Source organism: Aspergillus neoniger (assembly GCF_003184625.1).
Source record: "Aspergillus neoniger CBS 115656 unplaced genomic scaffold BO87scaffold_18, whole genome shotgun sequence".
Classification (NCBI taxonomy): domain Eukaryota; kingdom Fungi; phylum Ascomycota; class Eurotiomycetes; order Eurotiales; family Aspergillaceae; genus Aspergillus; species Aspergillus neoniger.
In genome coordinates, this window is record NW_020291146.1 from 457,904 (window position 1) to 478,508 (window position 20,605).

A 20,605-nucleotide genomic window follows, 5' to 3' on the forward strand; every position below is an offset into this window, starting at 1 on the left:
GGTGCTTACACCCCGACGGGGTTTGCGACTCTTAAATCCTACGGCATTGCCGCCCAAATCTAACGGAAATCCGACCCTCTTTGCATCTTGTGTCATGATTTATGCTCAAGTCCGCTTGTCGCCATGGATCAGCCCCCCACCCAGTATGATCTCGCCCCAGCCCCGTACGGCCGCGCCTGCATGAATTGCTCGCAGTCTAAATGCAAATGCATCCTACCCAAAGGGGGCGGGCGATGCCAAAGGTCTGTCTTACAGTGCACTGAGATAGTTCGAGTCTGACGGTACTGGCAGGTGTCAGCGCCTGAATAAAGAATGTCGGCCATCGGCTTTCCATCGACGGCAGAATGCACGCAAGTCCTCGCTGTCCAAGACGGGACGGTTGGAGAAGAAGCTCGATGATTTGGTGACGCTGCTTCGCGCGCAGTCTTCTAGCAATGCGGGGGATTATGCTGAGCTGATTGAGGAGCTGCGACGAGAGCCGGATGAAGGCCATCATCATCCACCACCGCCACGGTCCCAGACCAAGGTTACTCGGACTGTCTCAACGGCGGAGAAATCCATCGACTGCGGGTTCCTTAATCACTTTGCCCAAGTTGGAGCTACCTCCTCCCGATATGAGTCGAATAGTGGAGGACAGATGCCAAATGCGAGTACAGCAGAGCCGACCCGGTCTCAGGCTGAAGAGTATCTGAGCATGTTTGTCACTCAGAAGTTGCCATATCTGCCATTCGTATACTTCCCACCAGGAACAACAGCACAGCATCTCCGTAGTTACCGGCCGTTCCTCTGGCTATGCATCATGGCAGTCACGTCGAAGAGCCCGAGTCAGCGACGTACACTATGCGATAGAATCCGAGATACTGTAGCTCAGCGCATGGTTCATGACTGCTACGGTCGCGATCTCGACTTTCTCTTAGGTCTCCTGGTATATATAGCCTGGTACGATCACCCTTCTCCTTGATGCCCCTATGGTACTAACAGCCACAGGTCCAATCAACAAATATTCAAGAAACTCAACATGACCATCTACAGCCAATTCGCCACAGCCGTAGTCTTCGACCTCATGCTCAACCAAGCCCCCGGCGGAGACAAACCATCACTACTGAGTATACTCCAAACGCACCCAGACGAGGATCCCTCCCCACCACCAGCCCGAACAATGGACGAGAGACGCGCCGTGCTGGGCTGTTTCCTCTTAACCTCCAGGTACACCATCTCCCCCCATCCCAACTACTACTTAGTATAATAAACCCACTGCTAACTCGCTCCCAGCATTTCCCTCTTCCTCGAGAAAAGCGACCCCCTCCGCTGGACCCCCCACATGGACGAATGCCTACACCATCTCCTCGAACACCCAGAATGTCTGAACGACGAGATCCTCGCCCAACAAGCACGCTTCCAACTCATCAACGAGAGAATCAACACCACCACAACAACCAGAACCACAGACCCCTACCACACCAACCTCCCATCCTTCATCCCACCCCTCTCAATCTACACCCGCACCATCACCACCCACCTCCACCAAACCCAAAGTAAACTCTCCCCCAATTCCCAACGCTCCCGAATCCTCCACCTCCACCACTCCAACACACACCTCGCCATCCACGAGTCCGCCCTCCTAAAACAACCCCCTAGCCTTAGTACCACTACCAACCAGCTCCACCACCTCGAATCCCTCCACGCATGCCTCTCCGCCACATCCACCTGGCTCACCACCTTCCTCGCGATCCCACCAGCCGAATACGCAGGCTTTCCCTTCCCGATCTTCTCGCAGCTCGTGCGGCATTTAGCAGCCCTGTATCGGCTCTCTACGCTGGATGATGACACGGCCTGGGACCGAGGGGTAGTCAGGCAAACGGTTGATTTGATGGAAGTGATGGATCGGTTGATTGGGAATTTGGGTCAGGCGGCTGCGTTGGCGAGACTCGAGGCGCAGGGCGAGGATGAGGATGAAGATGTGTTTTTTTATTCGATTGGGAAGTATGAGTCGGTTAGGTTGAAGTGGGGGGGTGTTTTTGGGGGTCGGGATGATGGGGGTGGGGTGGAGCAGGGGCGGGGGGTGCAGGATGGTAGTAGTGCTAATGGGCTGGGTCAGGGACATGGACATGGACATGGACATGGACAGGTGCAGGAGATGGGGGGTTTGGGCGTTGGGTATGATCATGATTGGTTGTCGGAGTTTTTGAATTCGATGGTGCATTGATTTATATTTTGTGGTGGTTGGATTGGTTCATGCAGTGTGTATGCTTCTCTCGGATATTAGAGGATAGTCATTATATATCAGCTATATAGACATCTCAGTGATACGTCAACGTAAACATCAACTGTATATCAGGATCCTATGCAAGAATATCTCCCCCCTCCGGCCCATTCCTCGCATTCTCCATCCTCTCCACACTCGTCTTAAACAACCGTGGCATGCCCGTCTCCTCGAACTTCTTCCCCTTCTGAATCATCTCCGCCAGTCCCTTGGCGGACAGCAGAATCACCGGCATTCCATGGCCATTAAACCCAGCACAGACATACTGCCCGGGTTTATTGGGGACTTCACCGATATGCGGATGCGAGTCGGCCGAGTAGCCCATAACTGTTACCAGAGTCAGCACAAGTCATTCTCTCAAAACTAAAAAGCAGATACAAAAGAACCAAAGGATGGGATACTCACCACCTGTCCAAATCTCCTTCACATACGCCCCACTATCCTCCCACCCCCTAAACGTCCGCTGCATGTACCCATCATAGTAATTCTTCGCAGACCCAATCAGCGTCGTATCATCCACAACACCATACCATTCCTCCCGCTTATCCTTAAACGTCGCTTGCGCACCACCCACAATAATACTTCCATCCGGTCTGGAAATCAGATAACTGCCCCCGCCGACAACGTCGGATCCGTACCCAATTGCATACGAGTAAGGGAGGAACGGTGCGGGTTTCTTGCCCTCTCCCTCGGGAACCGTGATATGGCAGCATATTCCCTTGCAGGGGATGATGTTTGCCGAATACTCGGGGAGTAAGCCGGCCGTGTAAGCGTTCGTCGCGTAGACGATTTTGCCGGCGCGGAGAGAGCCGCGCGGGGTGGAGATTGTGTGGATGTTGTCTTCTGTAGTGATAGATGTCACTGGGGTGTGGGTTTGGACATTTAATTGCGGGGATTTGATGATTTTGCTTAGTAGGCCGAGAATGAATTTGTAGGGCCAGAGTGTGCCTGATGTGTAGGAGATGCAGGCTTTGGCGTTGTGGGCGCCTGATATCTGTATTTCTGTCAATACCCCTCCCATTTAATCGAAAAGTAAGTGATAGGTGAAAGAGGATAGATACTCACCACCTCTGCATCCCTTTTCCCCGTATAATGCAAGTCCTCAGCCAACTTGACCCCCCTCGCCTGCAACATCTCATACGCGAGCTTGGCTTTCTCTGCCGACTCTTCATCCAAATACACGTTCATGTTCCGGGTGATATTCAGATCGCAGTCGATGTTCTCCTCGCGGAGAAGATCTTTCAGCGCTTGGATATGCGCGTATTCGAACTCGGCGATCTCCAGACCCGCTTCTAGTCCAGAGCGCTCAATGTAGGTGGGAATGTGACCGTAAATGTCGGGGCGGAGATGGCCGCCTTCACTTTCAAGGTTAACATCGTTTATCTCATACTCATGGATAAGGGCATACCATTTCGACCCGTCGCGCCCGAGCAAATCTGCCTCGCTTCGAGCAGCGTAATAGTGGTAGTCTTGTCACCCTGCTCAGCGAGCTGTTTGAGGAGATAGTAAGCTAGCGTGACGCCCGAGTAGCCGCCGCCGATGATGACGATGTCGCTTTGCGGGGGCAGGTCGGGGGTGCTCCGGATGTCATCGAGCGGGTCGAGTTGGGTGCGCCAGAAGGGAGTGATGGGGTTATTGGGGGGAAGCATGGTATTTGTTGTGGTGGAGCCCATGGTGATAGTATGTCTACAGTGAGTGGTATTCGAAGATTAAGTGTGAGTCTGAGAGATGTTTACTACAATCATGTTCAGTCGGCTCTCACCGCAATATATACATGAGTCGATCGCCCAACGTTTTAGCCGTTTATCCCGCCCCAACGTAGTAGATGGGGTTGATTAGTAGTAGGTGGATAACGGCCTAGCCCCTGATCTTATCTGCTTTATCTTCGGAGTTCGGCTTGGGGTCCATTAGTTGGGGTGACTATCGGCCGTTGTCGGAGATGTGTAGTTCAAAAAGGGTGGACTCTAGTTAATAGTATGTGGTTCTATGTGGGTGATAGTCTTCTAGAAGACGGGATATAATCGGGAGAACTTCGTGAAGAATTGCCGGAATTGTTTACCTAGGGAAGAGCGGGCTGAGAACCATGTCCAATACACCAGGCTGGCCACTCAGAAGCTCTCCCCTGTAAATGTCCGTCCAATGCTTATTGTTAGGCTCGCCTTGTATCAGCCACCTACGTCTTATCAGGTCGCTCCGGATGAAACATCATTATCATGAAGCGTCATCTCGGGCGTGCACTCCGCTTATCTATCTCTTGGCTGTTAATATGCTGGATTAACGAATGCGGAGGCTGTTGATAATCTGATAACTACATCTGGCCTGAGCTTGAGCTTTACGGAACTCTCCCATCGAAGTTCCATCTTATACTAGTATCATGTTCGAGGTATAAGGTAAATATATTCAAGGTTCCGATACTGCTTATTGCAACAATGTAACTTACCACTGGTAGTAGCTAGTATTACGTGGGAGATCCCGACTAGGAAGACACATTGGGCCGCAAACAAACATAGTAGACTTGATACATCAATAACACCTGGCAAATACTTAAAGGACAATGTGTCACTCGTAGCTCTGCTGAATACAAAGAAGCATCTTCAGCTGGAGCTCCCAATCGGGTATTTTTCTCCAGGTGGAGCCTTACTCAGCCAGACCGGATTAGGCAAGTCACCATACCGGAAATAGCTACGCACCCAGTGACCACCGCCCTCATCCAGCCTAGCGCGCGACATCATCTCGATCGGTCGCAGCTCAAAGACTCACTTCTCATGCCCGACCACCGCAGGGGCATCGCATCGCATTTCTACACCTCCCAGCCATGACCACGCGCGTTTGAACTTACCCGAACGAAATTTCTCATCGCCAATACACTCTACATGCTCGAGTCTACCACGCTGTGCGCTTTCCGCTACAATGACCGACTATTCGAAATGGAAGGTGACCGATCTTAAAGCCGAGCTGAAGCGGCGCGGCATCGCGCAGACCGGTCTCCGCGTGAAACAACAGATTATTGACCGATTGGTGGAGGAAGATGCCCGCGATAAAAAGGATGCTGTCACGAATGGAGAGCCGGCCGCCGAAGAGGATGTTGCGCCGCAGGAAGCGCAGCCCGTCGACGCGAAGCAGCCAGAACCAGAGCCAGAGCCAGCCGCGGATGCGCCAGCTCAACCCGAGGCTACTGAGACCGAAGTGAAAGATAAACAGATTGAGGAGGCAGCACAGGAGCAGGAACAACCACAAGCACAAACAGAGGAACAGGGTGACGCGGTTCCTGAGTCGAAGCCTGAGCCGGTGACTGACGAAGCTCCCGCCGGAGGACCCGCTGAGCAAGAACAGCAACAAGAACAGCCAGAGCAACCTGCCCAAGAATCACCGAAACCTGAGGAACCAGCTCAACCCGTCGATTCCACTACTGTCGACCAACCCGCCGATACTTCCGCCCCGCAAGACCAGACCGAGAATGACACTGCTGCAGCACCGGTAGAGCAGGCTCCTGGAGAAGCAGCACCGGAACAGTCTGAGGACATGGAGCCAAAACCTGCTGAACCAGCTGGATCTGGTGAGACCGCTGCGCCGCCCGCTGCAGTCCCCTCGGAAATGAACACCGGCCTGTCAACACCCCTGCCGACAGAAGAAGTGTTGGAGGACCGGCGCAAGAGGAAGCGCCGCAGTCAGAGTCCTGTGCCAACACCGGAAGCGCTCGCAAGTAAAAAGGCCAAAGCCCTAGACGAGACACCCCGAGTCGTATTGCCGGAAGACCAGGTTTCCGTGGACAAAGAACGTGAGGCACGGGAGGACGGAGCTCCCGGTCCGCAAGAAACCCCTGAAGAACGCGCGGGGCGCGAGACCGCGCCGGATGAGGCCCCGCCTGTGCAAGATGAAACATCCAAGAAAGGCGCGCCCCTGAAACATGACGTTCGCTTCAAGGGGCTTTTTGCTGCCAAGGAGACGGAGCAGACTCGCCCCGGCTCCCCTCCACCGGCGGATGCGGTGATGGAAGATGCCGACGTCGAGCCTGCCGTGCATGCTGCTACAGCAGCTCTCTATGTCGGCGGATTGATGCGTCCTCTCCAGCCGGTCGCGCTCAAGAACCACCTGGTCAGTCTCGCGTCCCCTCCGGATGCCTCACCCAATCCGGATGTGGTCGTAGACTTTTACCTGGACCCGATCAAGACACATTGCTTTGCTAGTTTTACGTCGGTCTCGGCAGCGTCGCGAGTCCGCACCGCCCTCCACGGTACGGTATGGCCCAACGAACGCAACCGCAAGACTCTATTCGTGGACTTTATTCCGGAAGACAAGTTGTCACTGTGGATTGAGAAGGAAGAAGGTTCGCGACAGCGCGGTGGCCCTCCCGCGCGCTGGGAAGTGCGCTATGAGCCAACCGACGATGGCGTAGAAGCTGTTCTCGAAGAGGTTGATCCCAGAAGCGCTTCATCTCAACATACGCGTGCGCCTGACGCCTCAGGCTTTTCTCGTCCTCCGCCTACCGGGCCACGGGCTGAGATGGGCGCTCCTCGACGTCCCAGTGGCCCAGTCACGGCCGATTCGAGTTCACGACCTGGTCAAGGATTCAAGCCGCTGGATGAACTTTTCATGTCTACTACTACCAAGCCCAAGCTCTACTACCTCCCGGTCCCTCGGGAGGTGGCCGACCGGCGTTTGGATCGGTTCGACGATTTGCTACGAAAGGGCGAGTTCCCCCGACGCGGAGGAGATGAGCGCCGTCGCATCACCTTCGAGGATGAAGATTTCTTCGTCGATAATGGACCCGACTTTGGTGGTGGGCGCAACCGACGAGGCCGGGGCCGCGGTGGTCGTGGACGCGGAGGGTTCGGAGATTCGTGGAGAGATGACCGACGTAGTCGGTATTGAAATGAACAGATATACCCCTGATGATATACTATGGAGCTGCCATGGTTTGGGATTAGGTACTTGGTGTAATTGCAATTTCGTGTACAGTAGGCGAATGCCAAGTTGGCGCGGGGGATAAGAAAAATATGATCTACGGGACAAGAAGTGATTTGATTTGAGCCAAGATGGCGAGGTGTATACTAGGTTGGGTAAGTGTCTCCGGGAGACGAATCAACGAATACCATCAGGATTTATTTTTATTTTTACTTTATCTTTATTCGGGAGTCTCTGTTGGCGTGGATGTGTATGAGGTGGATAACTTGGAACAACAAAATCATGCAGTCAGAATGGCTCAATAATAAGTAAGTACTCACTTGCTTTTAAAATTGCGGTGGCGCAGCGACCCTCCGCCATTGCACTGCGCGGCAGATGCAGCGAAGGTGATTGATTGGCACAGGAACAGTGCTCCGTACAGTAAGAAGAATCCATCGTAAGAACTGCATCTGACTTAAGAACTTATAAATAAATGTGGCTGCCTTGCCGGTTCGGTCTCATGTTCATGCTCCTCCTCCTACCAAGACTTTTACTCGGGTTTGACTCCACGATCTATTGTTTTGGATAACAAAGGACCAAGAAACCCAACCGGTCCTTCCACAGTTACACCTTATATGATTGTTTGTTCCTAATTCCGACTTTCCAAGCCTGACGTGCAACGACGACGTACCTCCCGACGTGCTCCACTTCATTAGCCCAACTGCACTAAATAGTCTCCGTCATTCCAACTAACTCTCTCAATCCGCCGGTCGCTTGCAATCCCGCCTTGGTTGTTCTTCCTGCCAGCGCATCCCGAAGCATCGCCAGGGCAATCGGTCCGTATTGAACTACTCAGGATCAACTTTCGCCAGTGACCCGACCGGCCTCCCGAGTAAACGAGGCACAACAACGTGACAAAAGCTTAAACTTGGGTGGCTCCCAGGGGTTCATGGGGGGCCAAGCCCGGCTGTGCGGATAAGATATCTTGAGAGAAAAGCGACGGGCTGGCGTCCATCACGACGATCCTCTTTCTTCTCCCTCTTCTCGCTTTCGCAACCCGTCTCTTTTCCTTTCCTTCCTTGCACCCCCTCAAAGGCTGTTCATCCTTGCAGTCTCCTCTCCTTTCCTGCAAGAATGGGCTGGCCAGTGTGCAATTCGACCGTGGAAGACGAAACCAGTAGGCATTCCCCCCTCTGCGCTTTGTTGAATGCGACTGGGGTGGTTATCGAATTGAAATGGGCTGACGCGGTTTTTGACAGTCACGGAGGTTGACCTCTGGGATGGCGGAATCACCTTCCACCAGCTCTGCCTGATTGTGGGCGGGGCTTTCGGTCTCATGGCTATAGTTGTTTCTTTCTACCTGATTGCAATGCACGCTACACACTACAGCAAAAAGATAGAACAGCGACAGTATGACCCCCCTCATTCTCTAGTCAGATACTGGCACTTAGTTTTTGCTTATGGCTAACGTCCCCCTCTTTTCACTAGTATCATTCGAATTCTGCTCATGGTCCCCGTTTACTCCGTCGTCGCATGGCTCGGTACCTACTTCTACAAGAACGATGTCTACTATGATTTGATCGGCAACTGTTACGAAGCGTTTGCGATTTCGGCCTTCTTCTCTCTTATGTGCGCTTACATCGCGCCCGACTTGCATAGCCAGAAAGAATATTTCCGTGGAGTCGAACCCAAACAGTGGGTCTGGCCGATCCCGTGGCTCCAGAAGTGTACCGGTGGACAGAAGGGCATTTGGAGGGTACCGCGCAGTGGTTTGACATGGTTCAACGTGAGTGCGAGAGGTCAGGTTGTGCGCGATTGTAGTTATGCTAACGCGGCGCTAGGTTATCTGGGTGGGCGTTTTCCAATACTGCCTCCTCCGAGTCCTGATGACTATCGTCGCAGTCGTCACGCAAAAGTTCAACCTCTACTGCGAGGAATCCCTCAACCCCGCGTTCTCGCATATTTGGGTATGTGCTGTGAGTCTCTTATATTGGATCCTGCTAACATGCGACAGGTACTCCTCGTTGAATGTATTGCAGTCTCCATCGCCATGTACTGCTTGATCCAGTTCTATATTCAGATCAAGGATGACATCGGCCAGTATCAGCCATTCCTGAAGATTTTGTCGATCAAATTGGTCATTTTCCTGTCCTTCTGGCAATCGGTAAGTGCAGCATTTGCCCACATTTCTATTTCCTGTTGTCTAACCCATTCTAGACTTTGATCTCCTTCCTCACCTCGGCCGGAGCCATCAAAACCACCTCTAAGATACAAAGCCCTGACCTCAAGGTCGGACTACCGAACCTACTCATCAACATTGAGATGGCATTTTTTGCCGTCCTCCACTTGTGGGCATTCTCCTGGAAACCGTACTCGCTCAAGAACCAGCCATCCGAGATCACCGACTTCTACGGCAACGGCAAAGCCAGCTATGAAGGCGGTCCCTTCGGCGTGAAAGGTGTGCTTGACGCCTTGAACCCGATGGACCTCATCAGAGCGATTGGACGCAGTTTCCGCTGGCTCTTCGTCGGCCGGAAGAGACGCACGATGGATCCCAGCTACCACCAAACCGCAAATGACGCCTTCAACATGAACGTTACCGAGAGCGGTATTGACTCCCACGGCACCGAATACGGCGGCGCAGGTACAATGATGGCCGGTGGACGCTACAGTCCCCCTGGTGAAGAAGGACAGGTCCTCCTGTCGCACGCTCAGCCAAGCCCCGGCGGTGGTCTCGTGCCTCCGCTCGAGGACGGAGCGGACCCGAACCGCTTCTACAACCATAACCGACTCAGCGCAACCTCCCTCCTGGAGCCAACAGCCACGCATACCGCCCGGCCGTACTTCCCTTACGAGGAGGACGCATACAACCCATACCTCGTGAACTCCCACCTAGAACAAGACCACTACCACGAGCCCGTCCACCCCAATCCACCCTACCCAGACCATCCTTCCGACCTCAACAACCCCTACCACACCACCACCACCACCACCACGCTGCAAGAACAGCCCCCTATCCCCCTCCCAGAATCCTACCAACCTCCTCCCCCGCACTACGACAGTGACCACCAACAACAACAACGAAGGTAAAGCGACGAGATTTGATTTCGACGAGCAACAAAAGAAACTCCGGTACCCCCGGAGTATGATGACCCCTTAAGTCTTCATGCATGTTCTTCACATTCTTGCGCGTTCCTCACCCTCCCCACTGGGTAGAGCTGAGAGCGCCACGGCTAGCTAAGCAGCTAGCCGTGTTTATCTTTGTCTCTTGGCGTTGACTTATTTTATATCTGTCTGTCTGTTCCGTGCATCTGTCGTATAATACCCTCTGAATTTCTGGGCTGTCTTCTTGTTCTTGATTGTTTGATTTATCTAGCTATATGATATCACGGTATGAAGATTGAGGTTTTTTTCATGAACCCGGATTTCACTAACTTACCTGGAAATCTTTTTCTTTTCTCTTGGATGAGGGGGGTAAGGTTGGTGGGTTGTATATGATATCATTCGGCCTCCTTTCTTTTCTTTTCATTGTCTTCATTCTTCATACTACTTATACTATCTTGCTGTCTTTTTTGTGCGGAGATAGAGATTACTTAGATTAGATTAGATACTTTCGTTATACAATATTATCTTTACTTTCGATATACTACTATAGACATCTATACATTTGTGGCCGTGACTGCATTGTGGGAACTATATTGGTATACAATGATATCGACAGTGGAACAAACCTACATAGCAAAATCATTGTTGATGGAATTTAATCAGGGTATGATCATGCATTCATTTCGTTAAGACTACTACTACTATCAGCTACATCGACTAAATCTACCTCACCGAATATCTCCCTACCCATGGCTCACGCCATCTCCCGTCGAGAACGGCTCAGCGAACCGATTCTGCCACGATAATTGTTGCGTTTTCCGGGACATCGCCGTCCGTCTCACGCTGTTCATCAAGGCGGTTCGTTTCCCGAGCTCGCGCATCGCGCTGATGCTCTGGCCGAGTTGTCCTAGTAGAGAGACGAGGTGGACGTCGTTGCTCTGGGCGATGGCTTCGGCTGTGAAGGCGCTTTGTTCGTCAGGGGTGAGGAGGGAGAGGTGCGAGAGGAGGGCGTTGATGTTGCGGAGGATGGGGTGGGAGAGGGTGGCTGTTGAGTTGGGGGTGTCTGCGGATATGCTGGCGACGTAGGATTTGATGAGGGAGATGCGGGATTCGAGGGTCTTGATGGCGTTGAGGCGGGTGGTGAGGCTGGCGATTACTGTGGGGTTGGGTTGGTTAGTGATGAGTTGGGTTCGGGTTTGGGATGGTGCTGGTGGTGGTAGGTGACTTACGTTCTTCTTCCTCCGGGGAGAGCACGTCTGACTGATCCTTGGTGGATTCTTTGCCGGCTGCTTGTTTTGTGAGAGAGGAGGTGGCTGGTGTGTCTACGGCGGCGTTTCTGGCTGTTCGTGCTACGGTGTCGATGCCTATCATCTCGGCTTCGCCCGTTTCGACGGAGTAGGGCAGTTCGCGGAATCGGATCGTTAGGGATTGTTCTTCTCCATCGACCTGCATTGTCTTGCTGTTCTCTGTTGCATTTTCGCCCTCGTATACGCTTTCGTAGATTGTCACCGGGAGCTTGCCGCCGTTGGAGGATGCGTCGTGTATCAGGGATGGGTGGAATGCGAGGAACACGGCGGACTCGTTGTGGTTGTGGAGGATCTGGCGATGGATTGGGAGGTGCGCAGTGTTGGGGCCGGATGGAGGAGCAGTTGACCACCAGCCGACGAGGTCAAGGGTAGGGGCTTTGTGTACATCTTTGACTTGGAGGGGGTCAGCGAGTCCATGATACATATAGATGGTTGAGATAAGGTGGAGGGGACTTACATTGCTTGACTCTCTCCACGAACCAGTCTTGGGGAATCTGGAGTTCGCCATTTGCATTCTCGTTTACGATACATTCAAAGACGTGTTCCAGGGTAATCTCGCGCCCGTTCTGCTGGCCTAGAAGCGCTCCCACTATAGGTCCTTGCTGAGAGCGGGCGGCATGGCGGGTGATGTGGTCTGAGATAGTCAGGAGGATCAGAGGGTGGAGATGGATATGGAGGCCGGAGTCGGAGTTCTTAGGCGATAGGAGGGATTCTGGCTGATCAGACATGATGATCGGTATATCCTTGAAGGAGGAGATGGTATACCGAGTCGAAATGGTAGGAGGAAGCTGTGATGGTCTGGAACTTATCGTCGGGGAGACTGGCGGAGATGTCATGGGTGTTTGTCCCGTTTGCACCCAGCTTTCCCCGCCGCCGGGGATAAGAAAGCCGTTCCTGACTTGCCTTTCTCATCTCTCACTTCCCCACGGATCGCATCACCGTGGATCTGTTTGGAATCAACATGGCCGTTCCATCTACTTACGATGAGGTCCGACAGCACCTGGAACAGGTGCAGCGCGAGCCCTCCACTCGTCTGGACACGTCTCTTCTTGAAAAGTTGAAACTCGAGCTTACCGAGAACGTCGATCGCAGAGTCCCCGCCACCCTTATGATCCAGATATCGCAGCTGCTCCCCGTCCTGCAGGAGGACCCGACTCCTCTTACCGCTCTTGGTGTCAAGGCTACGACGTATCTCAGCTTCGCTGACCTTCACTCTGTCAATCCTCCGATCAATTTCATCGCCGGTTTCAAAGCGCCCTCGGAACCTATCAACTTGTTGGCTTTGTCGTTGCTGCGCAAGGCAGGACACGCCGCTAGTGATGCCGCCATCGTTGCCGGCGATCCGGAACTCGTTTCGTCTTTGGTGGAGCTGTGGTTGTCGACCTCTTCTACGGCCGTAGCACAAGCGGCGTTTGACACAATTTGGGAGCTCTTGGAGGTCGACTCGGCCAGTCCGCTCGAGAATACTGGACATGAAGGCGATGAGGCCACCGGTGGTCAAGGACTCGTTTGGAGGCGAATTTTCGCGGATAAAGATGTATACGGGCTTCTATTTTCCCTCTGCAGTCTCACGGATAATGGACCAGGAAGTCTGTCCAAGCGCGACAAGACTGTAGCTCAGGGACGGTTGATGGGTCTGCTTGTGAAGGCGGGTCGGCTGCATTGGGACATCATCTCGAAACCACAAGTGCCAGAAGTTGAGAGGAAATACCAGAGCAATGGCCTCCTCCATTTCGCTGCCTGCCATATGGTTGACAAGGAAGACGTGCTCATGCATATGACGTTGATTAACTTCTTCCATGATCTTCTGGAGATTGATGCTCCTGGTCTCATCGCTCGGACCATTGTGCAGTCAGCATCCACCTTCTCCTCCCCAGCACTGGATTTCCTCATTTCGCATAACATACACTCTACGTCGTTGGAGTATTACTTGGATGAGTCAAAGCTCGACGCGGTGGACCTGGCTTACCTGTGCGGTCCTATCATGACTTACGTTGCGCAGTATGCCGAGCTGTATCCCAACCACTTCCTGCAAAACCCGCAGTATCTACTGGACCGGATACTGTCTCGCATTGCTGCCTCGGTGGCGGTTTCGACCTCCCAGTGGGCGCATGGGCCGGTTCCTAGCGGGCAGTTGAACGTACTTTCCTGTCTGCCCCGCGTTTTGCTCGTGGAAGCCAGCAAGCAAGGACTGAACCCTGTTCTGGCCTTGCCGACCAGTCCTCCAAATAAGGAGGCTCTGGACGTGCTGGCCAAGATCCTCCACGGCCCAGTGAAGCAGGGCCTTACGGACTCGATGGAGTTGAATGCATCTGGCCAGATGCCGACAGATTGGCACAAAGAGGCCGCGGCCGCTCGCGCGCTGTACTTCATGTACACTAATCAGCATACCAACTTTTGGACGGATGTAGTTGCGACGGCCGATATTCTTGCAATGAAGGATATTTCGTTGGCGTCAATATCCCTCATGAGATCCCTCATCACTGCTAATTGGCAGATCTTAACGGGTGAAGTCACCTCGTCTGTCCCTGGGACTTCCCGATACCAGCTTCCCACCGAACAAGATTTGGAGAGTTTGTCTCCGGCTACTCAGGGAGTTCTGCCGTCATCGGGTGCTTGGGCAGCTCTAACGCCGCCAGCCCTGACTATCCTCCTGCCATATCTGTTCAAGCCTCCTCGGTCATATGCCGAGTTTGTCGGCGGCGGAGCAGGTGATTCCCAGCATGCGGTCTGGAAAGTGGCAACGGCGAAGCACGAGGTCTTGGTGGCGCTGTATGACTGTCTCAAAGAAAATGGGGGACAAACGGAAGGGTTCGAGGACATCATGCGTACTCTCCGGCAACGGGTGAACGAGGGGCCATGGGGGCCTGTATCCCAGACTGCAAACCAGGTTGCAACCGTTGGCCTGTAAGGCTGGTGCTGCGGAGATGCCCATATCACTGGACGATTTACGATTATGCCATTAGATACCTGTACTATTTCATAATTTTCCATTCAGCAATAGCAATGAATCCTACATCAATAATAGCATTTCCTACACAGTAACTACAGTACACTTTATAGATACTACACTCTGATTGGCCCATCCCAGCCACCCCAGGGTTCTCGCCCCGGTACCCTAATTACCCAATTCGCGCAGATCTCCGCAGGCGGTGAGCCACATCCAAGCTCGGCCGGAACTTTTTTCTCAGCCATTGGATCATGGCGCAGTGAAACGCCCGCCAGCGCTTCGGCCTTTTCCTCCCTGGACATTAAACAACCTGGGCCCCCAACGGAGCCATCTCCGACCGATTGACAATAAGGGGCATATTCTCAGCGAATAAGTTTATAACCCGACATGTCCCGATTCGGCGCAAAGAAAGGCAGAAAGCTCCCCGGAGCCGAATTCACTTGGGAGGCAGATCCCAGCGGAGAAAATGATACGGCGCCGACGCCTTTGTTCCCTGTATGTTTTGGGTTGATGTGATATGATATATTTGCTTCTTTGTTTGGTTGCTTTGTCACACGGGTGATTTGTTGCGTTTACCGATGTCGTTCACATTCACCCTGCTGCTGCTGCTGCTGTTGTTGTTATTGCCATAGCAGTCTGGCTTGCTGCTACTACTATTCATCGATTTAAGGAAAGGAAGGGGTTCTAATCATGTCATTGTACAAACAGAAATACACGGTCCCTCGCGCCAGACCGCTCTCCTCGCAGGAACAATTGCAGGTGGATTTCTATCGCACTCTCCGGGAACGGTTCCACGATGGCCCCTATTACTCGATTCTGGAGGGGGCGGGGTCGACGATGAAGAAGGATAGTGCGGCGCGGGCGAACTTCGATCCGTTCCATGGCATGCCGAGTTATTCGGGCAAGTATCAGAAGAAGAAGAGGGCTTTGCCGAGGTTACAGGGGAGGCAGTATGGTGAGTTTATCATTCTCTTTATCGGATATTTTATGAGAAAGTTGGGAGAGGGACATGGTGCTAATGGGACTGTGGCGGTAGTTATGAAGTTCTTCCCCCGCGAATTGTGGCAGACGATTCAGCCGACGTTCAAGCCCGATGCCGCGATGGATGGGTATGTGCCGCAGGTGGCGCGGGCTGGAGTGAAGCGGGGATTTGAGGACGATGATGAAGAGGAGGATGAGGATGCGGCGAAGCGAGCGAAGGCTGGTGGCGAGGAGGGTGAGGGGGCTGAGGATGATGATGATGGGGACGGGGATATCTTGGATCCGGAGGAGGAGCAGGAAGGCGAGGAGGAGATTGAAGATGATGACTTTGAGGATGATGATGATGAGATGGGTGGGGATTATAACGCTGAGCAGTACTTTGATGGTGGTGATGACGAGTATGGGGATGATGGGTTCGGAGATGGTGGTGGTGGCGGCGAGGAGGATACTTATTAGATCGAGCTGGATTCTTGAGATACCCTTTGTTCAAAACTATTATTCTTTGTCGGTTGATCTTATCAATCTAGCGGTTACTTTGGTTTTATTCCTATGGTTGATTGGGTATATTCATTCCATTGCCGGAGTATTTGACATTACGAATGTCTCTTTGACCCTACACTAGTACAACATCGCCATAACCAGTATTCCCCCTCCTCGTAGCTCTGCCCATACAGCACATTCCCATCCCAAACACCAGCATGCATAAACATCCCATCTATCTACCTCCCATATATGCTCCTAATCCTCTCCGATCCTCGGGATGACGTCATCCCGTTATCTCGCGCCAACTGGACGATCGGATAGAACCCCTCAAGCCAAAACGAGGGGAAGGAAAAAAAAAGAAGACCCGCGATAAGCCGCAAGTGACAAGATAGTCAACCACCCATCACCACACCACGCTATCAGGGAGATACAGGGCGCAGTACCTAGGTACAATGAACGGCAGCCAATCCCTCCCACCGCGGCGCTCAGCTCTCGTCCTGTATGGCTCCGAAACGGGCAATTCGCAGGAAGTCGCCGAGGAGTTGGGGGCGTTGGCGGAGAGATTGCATTTCCGGACCCATGTGGGGGAGATGAATGTGTATAGGCCGGTGAGTTTCCACCTTTCAATTGTATGCTATATTGGTAATTTGACGCATGCTGACGAGATCATGCTGTGTGTAGGAGGTATTGAAATCGCATACGCTCGTTATATTCGTTGTCGCGACAACAGGACAGGGTGATTTCCCGGCCAATGCGAGGTCGTTTTGGAGGTCGTTGTTGTTGAAGAGGCTTCCGGGGGACTTTTTGGATGGGGTTCGGTTTGCGTCGTTTGGGTTGGGGGATAGTTCTTATCCGAAGTGGGTTTTATTCTATCTCATACATGGATTGGAAGAGGACATGGTGATGGCTGACTGGCTGGCTTGACAGGTTCAATTGGGCGGCGCGCAAACTGCATAAGAGGCTGTTGCAGCTCGGTGCCAATGAGATATATGATGATGGGGAGGCGGATCAACAACATCCGGAGGGGTAGGTTTAGCTATTTCTTTCTGTTTGGTGGGTGTCTTCTAACTGTGTTCTATAGTCTCGAAGGGACGTTCATTCCGTGGTTGACCGGTCTTCGTACACATTTGCTCGAGACGTATCCGCTGCCTGAGGGGCTGGAGCCGATACCGGATGATGTTCAGTTGCCGCCGAAATGGATTCTGAAGCTTCAGGAGGGAGGTGCTTCGACAGCACAGGAAGGACATGCAGTTCCCGGCACACATGAGAACCTGCCTCCGCCTGATGATAATCCAAAGTTGACTCGATTGGATTATGATCTGCGGCCTCTGCCTGATACTTTGATGGCAACGCTTAGGGAGAATAAGCGATTGACTCCGCAGAAGCATTGGCAGGATGTGCGCCATGTATCACTTACTGTGCCTGAACATACTTCCTACGTCCCTGGAGACATGCTATGCATTACCCCCAAGAACTTCTCCACCGACGTGAATGCCCTGATCCAGATGATGGGTTGGGAAGAACAGGCTGATCAGCTCATCGGCCTGGTTCCTAATAGCCATATTCCTGCTGATGATCTCCCTTTGCCGCCTATTCGGGGTCTCGACTCCTACCCCCAATTGACGCTAAGGGCGCTGCTTACAGACTACCTCGATATTCAGGCTATTCCGCGGCGATCCTTCTTTGCGGAGATTGCGCATTACACGAGCGATGAAATGCACAAGGAGCGTCTACTGGAGTTCACGTATACTAGTCCCGAGTATCTTGATGAGCTCTGGGATTACACTACTCGTCCAAGACGGAGTATTCTGGAAGTCTTGCATGAGTTTGACTCGGTCAAGGTGCCATGGCAGCATGCTATCTCGGTGTTTCCAGTCCTTAAGGGGAGACAATTCAGTATCGCTAGTGGCGGCGAGCTGAAGAGGGGCCCTGAAGGCGGCACCAAGTTTGAATTGATGATTGCCATTGTCAAGTACCAGACCGTCATCAAAAAGATAAGACAGGGCGTATGTACGCGTTACATATCTGCGCTTCGACCTGGGAGCATTCTGAAGGTACAGCTGCAACGTGGTGGACTCAATTCCTCCGTCAACCAGCTCGTTGGCCCAACCGTCCTAGTCGGTCCCGGCACCGGTCTGGCACCACTGCGATCCATGCTGTGGGAAAAAGCAGCGATTATCAAGGCATACCAGGAGGAAAATCCCGGGGTTGAGCTTAGCATCGGACCCACGCTTCTCCTCTACGGCGGTCGCAACCGAGAGGCAGACTTCTTCTTCGAAGACGAATGGCAGCAGCTCGGCCAGTTGACCAAGTTGAATGTGCTCACGGCATTTTCCCGGGATCAAAAGCAAAAGGTCTACGTGCAAGATGTGATCCGCCAGAACTATGTACTGCTATTCAAGCTGCTGCATGACATGGCAGGATCGGTGTATATCTGCGGCTCCTCTGGACAAATGCCCAAGGCAGTAAGGGAGGCGCTGACGGAAGCATTCCAGCACGGCGCAGAGGTGGAAACCGATCGATTCAACGAACAAGGGGCCGAGCAGTATCTGCTTGGCATGGAGAAGACGGGACGGTATAAGCAGGAAACTTGGTGATCCGCCTCAAGAGGTACTGTCACATGTGAAGCGGTTATACCATCAACACCTATAGATAGAGCGATGGCATGTCTGCCAGATCCGGCACCATGCGAATAGATTAAAACAAGCACAATATACCCACATATTCGAATAGAAACAAACAGCCACCTATGAGGTCATTTGAATACCTTTTACCCCGCTAAACTTGTCAACTTGTTGTACAAAGTCCCATAATAGAAAAGGCTAACCTCGGCTTGCGGCGGAAGAGCAACAAGCGTGGTTGGAATCTCGGCCCGCCTCGGGGGACTCTCCGCCCAGGTCACCTGTTTTCTGCCGCGGATGGAGCAGCAGCTGCTCCGACGGATCGGTGTCTCTCTACTCTTCCCTCAAAACGGCTTCTTGCTCGCCTTAAGAGTCGACGCCCCTCACGCTGCTGTCCCTCCCCTCCATTGCCCCATTTACTTCCTCCGAAGCCCCTTTACCACATATTATTGTCATAATGAGCGGCTTGCGAATTCTCGTCCCCGTCAAGCGGGTTATTGACTATGCGGTGAGTTTTGGTTTTTGTCGCCTCGTGCTTCTCCTGCTCCGTTCTCGGTGAAGAGTCACATCTCCGAGCGAAAGTTGCCCGCACGCGCAGTCTGCAATTAATTGTGCTCCGTCGGCACCACCACCTACACTCACCATACTACCACGACACTACGGCACGATATATCATGCTGAACATCACTGATAATGTTAGGTCAAACCCCGCGTCAACAAGGCCAACACCGGCGTCGAAACCGCCGGTGTCAAGCACTCCCTGAACCCGTTCGATGAACTGTCCGTCGAAGAAGCCATCCGCCTGCGCGAACGCGGCACCAAGAACCAGAGCCCCATGAAGGTCGAAAACATCCTCGCCCTCTCCGCTGGCGGAGCCAAGTGCGCCGATACCCTCCGCACCGCTATGGCCATGGGTGCCGACCGCGCATTCCACGTCGACGTCGGCGACAGCCCCGATGGTGGTCCCGAGCCCTTGACGATCGCCAAGATGCTGCAGGGTGTGGTCAAGTCCGAGAACATCAACCTGGTGCTGCTGGGTAAGCAGGCGATTGATGGCGACCAGGGCCAGACCGGTCAGATGCTGGCGGGTCTGTTGGGGTGGCCGCAGGCAACGCAGGCCAGCAAGGTCGATATCAAGGATGCGGATGGTACGGTGGAGGTGACGCACGAGGTGGATGGTGGTGTTGAGACGCTGCGGGCTAAGTTGCCTATGGTTATCACTACGGATTTGCGGTTGAATGAGCCCCGCTATGCTACGCTGCCGAACATTATGAAGGCTAAGAAGAAGCCTCTGGAGAAGAAGACATTGGCGGATTTTGGTGTTGAGGATAAGAAGCGCTTGAAGACTCTGAAGGTTACTGGTGCGTTTATTCCTACCCTGTCATTTGCACCCCGGCGCTGTTGCATGTACTGACTTACCGTTCCAGAACCCCCCGCTCGCCAGGGCGGTGGCAAGGTCGAGGATGTCGACGGCTTGATCGGCAAGCTGAAGGAGCTGGGTGCTCTGTAGAGGTGGAGTAGGGCAGATGATTGGATACAACAATAGGTATACCTTTGTGTGTGTGTATGTTTACGACTAGACTCGTGTCCAGTGTCAGCTGAACCGGCTGGACCTTATTTCTCATTCTACTTTATCTCCCGCGGATCATATCCCTGCTGTGTTGTCTAGCTCCTGTGGGTATACTATTTACTTATGCTTAACTCTATCTGTGGCTGGCTATACCTGCTGCAGTGGGTCGACCGCACGAATCACTCATCGGGACAGGAGCAATTGCCTGGTAGAGTAGGAGAGTTCACACGAACTATCCAGCTGTCTACTCCGTAGCTAGCTGAACTCGGGAGTTCATCGGCACGTACTACGTAGTGACCCGACAAGCTAAATCTCAATATGACACATGTCTAATAACTAGTTATCCCCCTGTCACGCTGACATATACCCACTGCACATGCACTAATACCAGCTACTAGTCGATTATAATCCGTCCGGGGATCCCGATCCGCTAGATAGATG

General features: G+C 52.9%; 8 protein-coding genes across 8 annotated transcripts; 6 read left to right on the forward strand and 2 right to left on the reverse strand.

Annotated features, from left to right (window-relative positions):
- Positions 1-86: 86 nt before the first annotated feature.
- On the forward strand, positions 87-2,206 carry BO87DRAFT_416382 (Zn(II)2Cys6 transcription factor domain-containing protein; the record flags this gene model as incomplete). Its single annotated transcript, XM_025626751.1, has 4 exons — positions 87-242; positions 292-939; positions 988-1,206; positions 1,273-2,206. Exons 1-4 carry the CDS (start codon positions 124-126, stop codon positions 2,204-2,206), a joined length of 1,920 nt encoding a protein of 639 aa, XP_025479274.1. The 5' UTR covers positions 87-123.
- A 93-nt stretch (positions 2,207-2,299) lies between these two features.
- Positions 2,300-3,983, reverse strand: BO87DRAFT_335679 (NAD(P)/FAD-dependent oxidoreductase). The gene is made up of 4 exons (XM_025620504.1): positions 3,672-3,983; positions 3,329-3,618; positions 2,669-3,257; positions 2,300-2,590 (listed from the first exon to the last, which is right to left on the reverse strand). Exons 1-4 carry the CDS (start codon positions 3,934-3,936, stop codon positions 2,343-2,345), a joined length of 1,392 nt encoding a protein of 463 aa, XP_025479275.1. The 5' UTR covers positions 3,937-3,983; the 3' UTR covers positions 2,300-2,342.
- A 1,057-nt stretch (positions 3,984-5,040) lies between these two features.
- Positions 5,041-7,355, forward strand: BO87DRAFT_377046 (SAP domain protein). The gene has a single exon (XM_025623455.1). It carries the CDS (start codon positions 5,174-5,176, stop codon positions 7,133-7,135), a length of 1,962 nt encoding a protein of 653 aa, XP_025479276.1. The 5' UTR covers positions 5,041-5,173; the 3' UTR covers positions 7,136-7,355.
- A 1,299-nt stretch (positions 7,356-8,654) lies between these two features.
- On the forward strand, positions 8,655-10,237 carry BO87DRAFT_309643 (OSTA/TMEM184 family protein; the record flags this gene model as incomplete). The annotated part of the gene is made up of 4 exons (XM_025619475.1): positions 8,655-8,933; positions 8,989-9,114; positions 9,162-9,311; positions 9,365-10,237. The coding sequence occupies 4 exons, from the start codon at positions 8,655-8,657 to the stop codon at positions 10,235-10,237; spliced, it is 1,428 nt and encodes a 475-aa protein (XP_025479277.1).
- A 683-nt stretch (positions 10,238-10,920) lies between these two features.
- On the reverse strand, positions 10,921-12,340 carry BO87DRAFT_407157 (COP9 signalosome complex subunit 6). The gene is made up of 3 exons (XM_025626049.1): positions 12,017-12,340; positions 11,482-11,952; positions 10,921-11,408 (listed from the first exon to the last, which is right to left on the reverse strand). Exons 1-3 carry the CDS (start codon positions 12,285-12,287, stop codon positions 10,996-10,998), a joined length of 1,155 nt encoding a protein of 384 aa, XP_025479278.1. The 5' UTR covers positions 12,288-12,340; the 3' UTR covers positions 10,921-10,995.
- A 147-nt stretch (positions 12,341-12,487) lies between these two features.
- On the forward strand, positions 12,488-14,576 carry BO87DRAFT_377049 (uncharacterized protein). The gene has a single exon (XM_025623456.1). The coding sequence runs from the start codon at positions 12,521-12,523 to the stop codon at positions 14,468-14,470; it is 1,950 nt and encodes a 649-aa protein (XP_025479279.1). The 5' UTR covers positions 12,488-12,520; the 3' UTR covers positions 14,471-14,576.
- A 206-nt stretch (positions 14,577-14,782) lies between these two features.
- On the forward strand, positions 14,783-16,018 carry BO87DRAFT_377050 (DNA-directed RNA polymerase III subunit C31). The gene is made up of 3 exons (XM_025623457.1): positions 14,783-15,004; positions 15,218-15,464; positions 15,546-16,018. The coding sequence occupies exons 1-3, from the start codon at positions 14,897-14,899 to the stop codon at positions 15,944-15,946; spliced, it is 756 nt and encodes a 251-aa protein (XP_025479280.1). The 5' UTR covers positions 14,783-14,896; the 3' UTR covers positions 15,947-16,018.
- Positions 16,019-16,425: 407 nt separating this feature from the next.
- tah18 (NAPDH-dependent diflavin reductase) lies at positions 16,426-20,104 on the forward strand (the record flags this gene model as incomplete). The annotated part of the gene is made up of 10 exons (XM_025625304.1): positions 16,426-16,581; positions 16,655-16,830; positions 16,901-16,999; positions 17,063-17,066; positions 17,137-18,548; positions 18,582-18,583; positions 18,871-18,966; positions 19,026-19,102; positions 19,295-19,955; positions 20,022-20,104. 10 exons carry the CDS (start codon positions 16,426-16,428, stop codon positions 20,102-20,104), a joined length of 2,766 nt encoding a protein of 921 aa, XP_025479281.1.
- Positions 20,105-20,605: the final 501 nt, after the last annotated feature.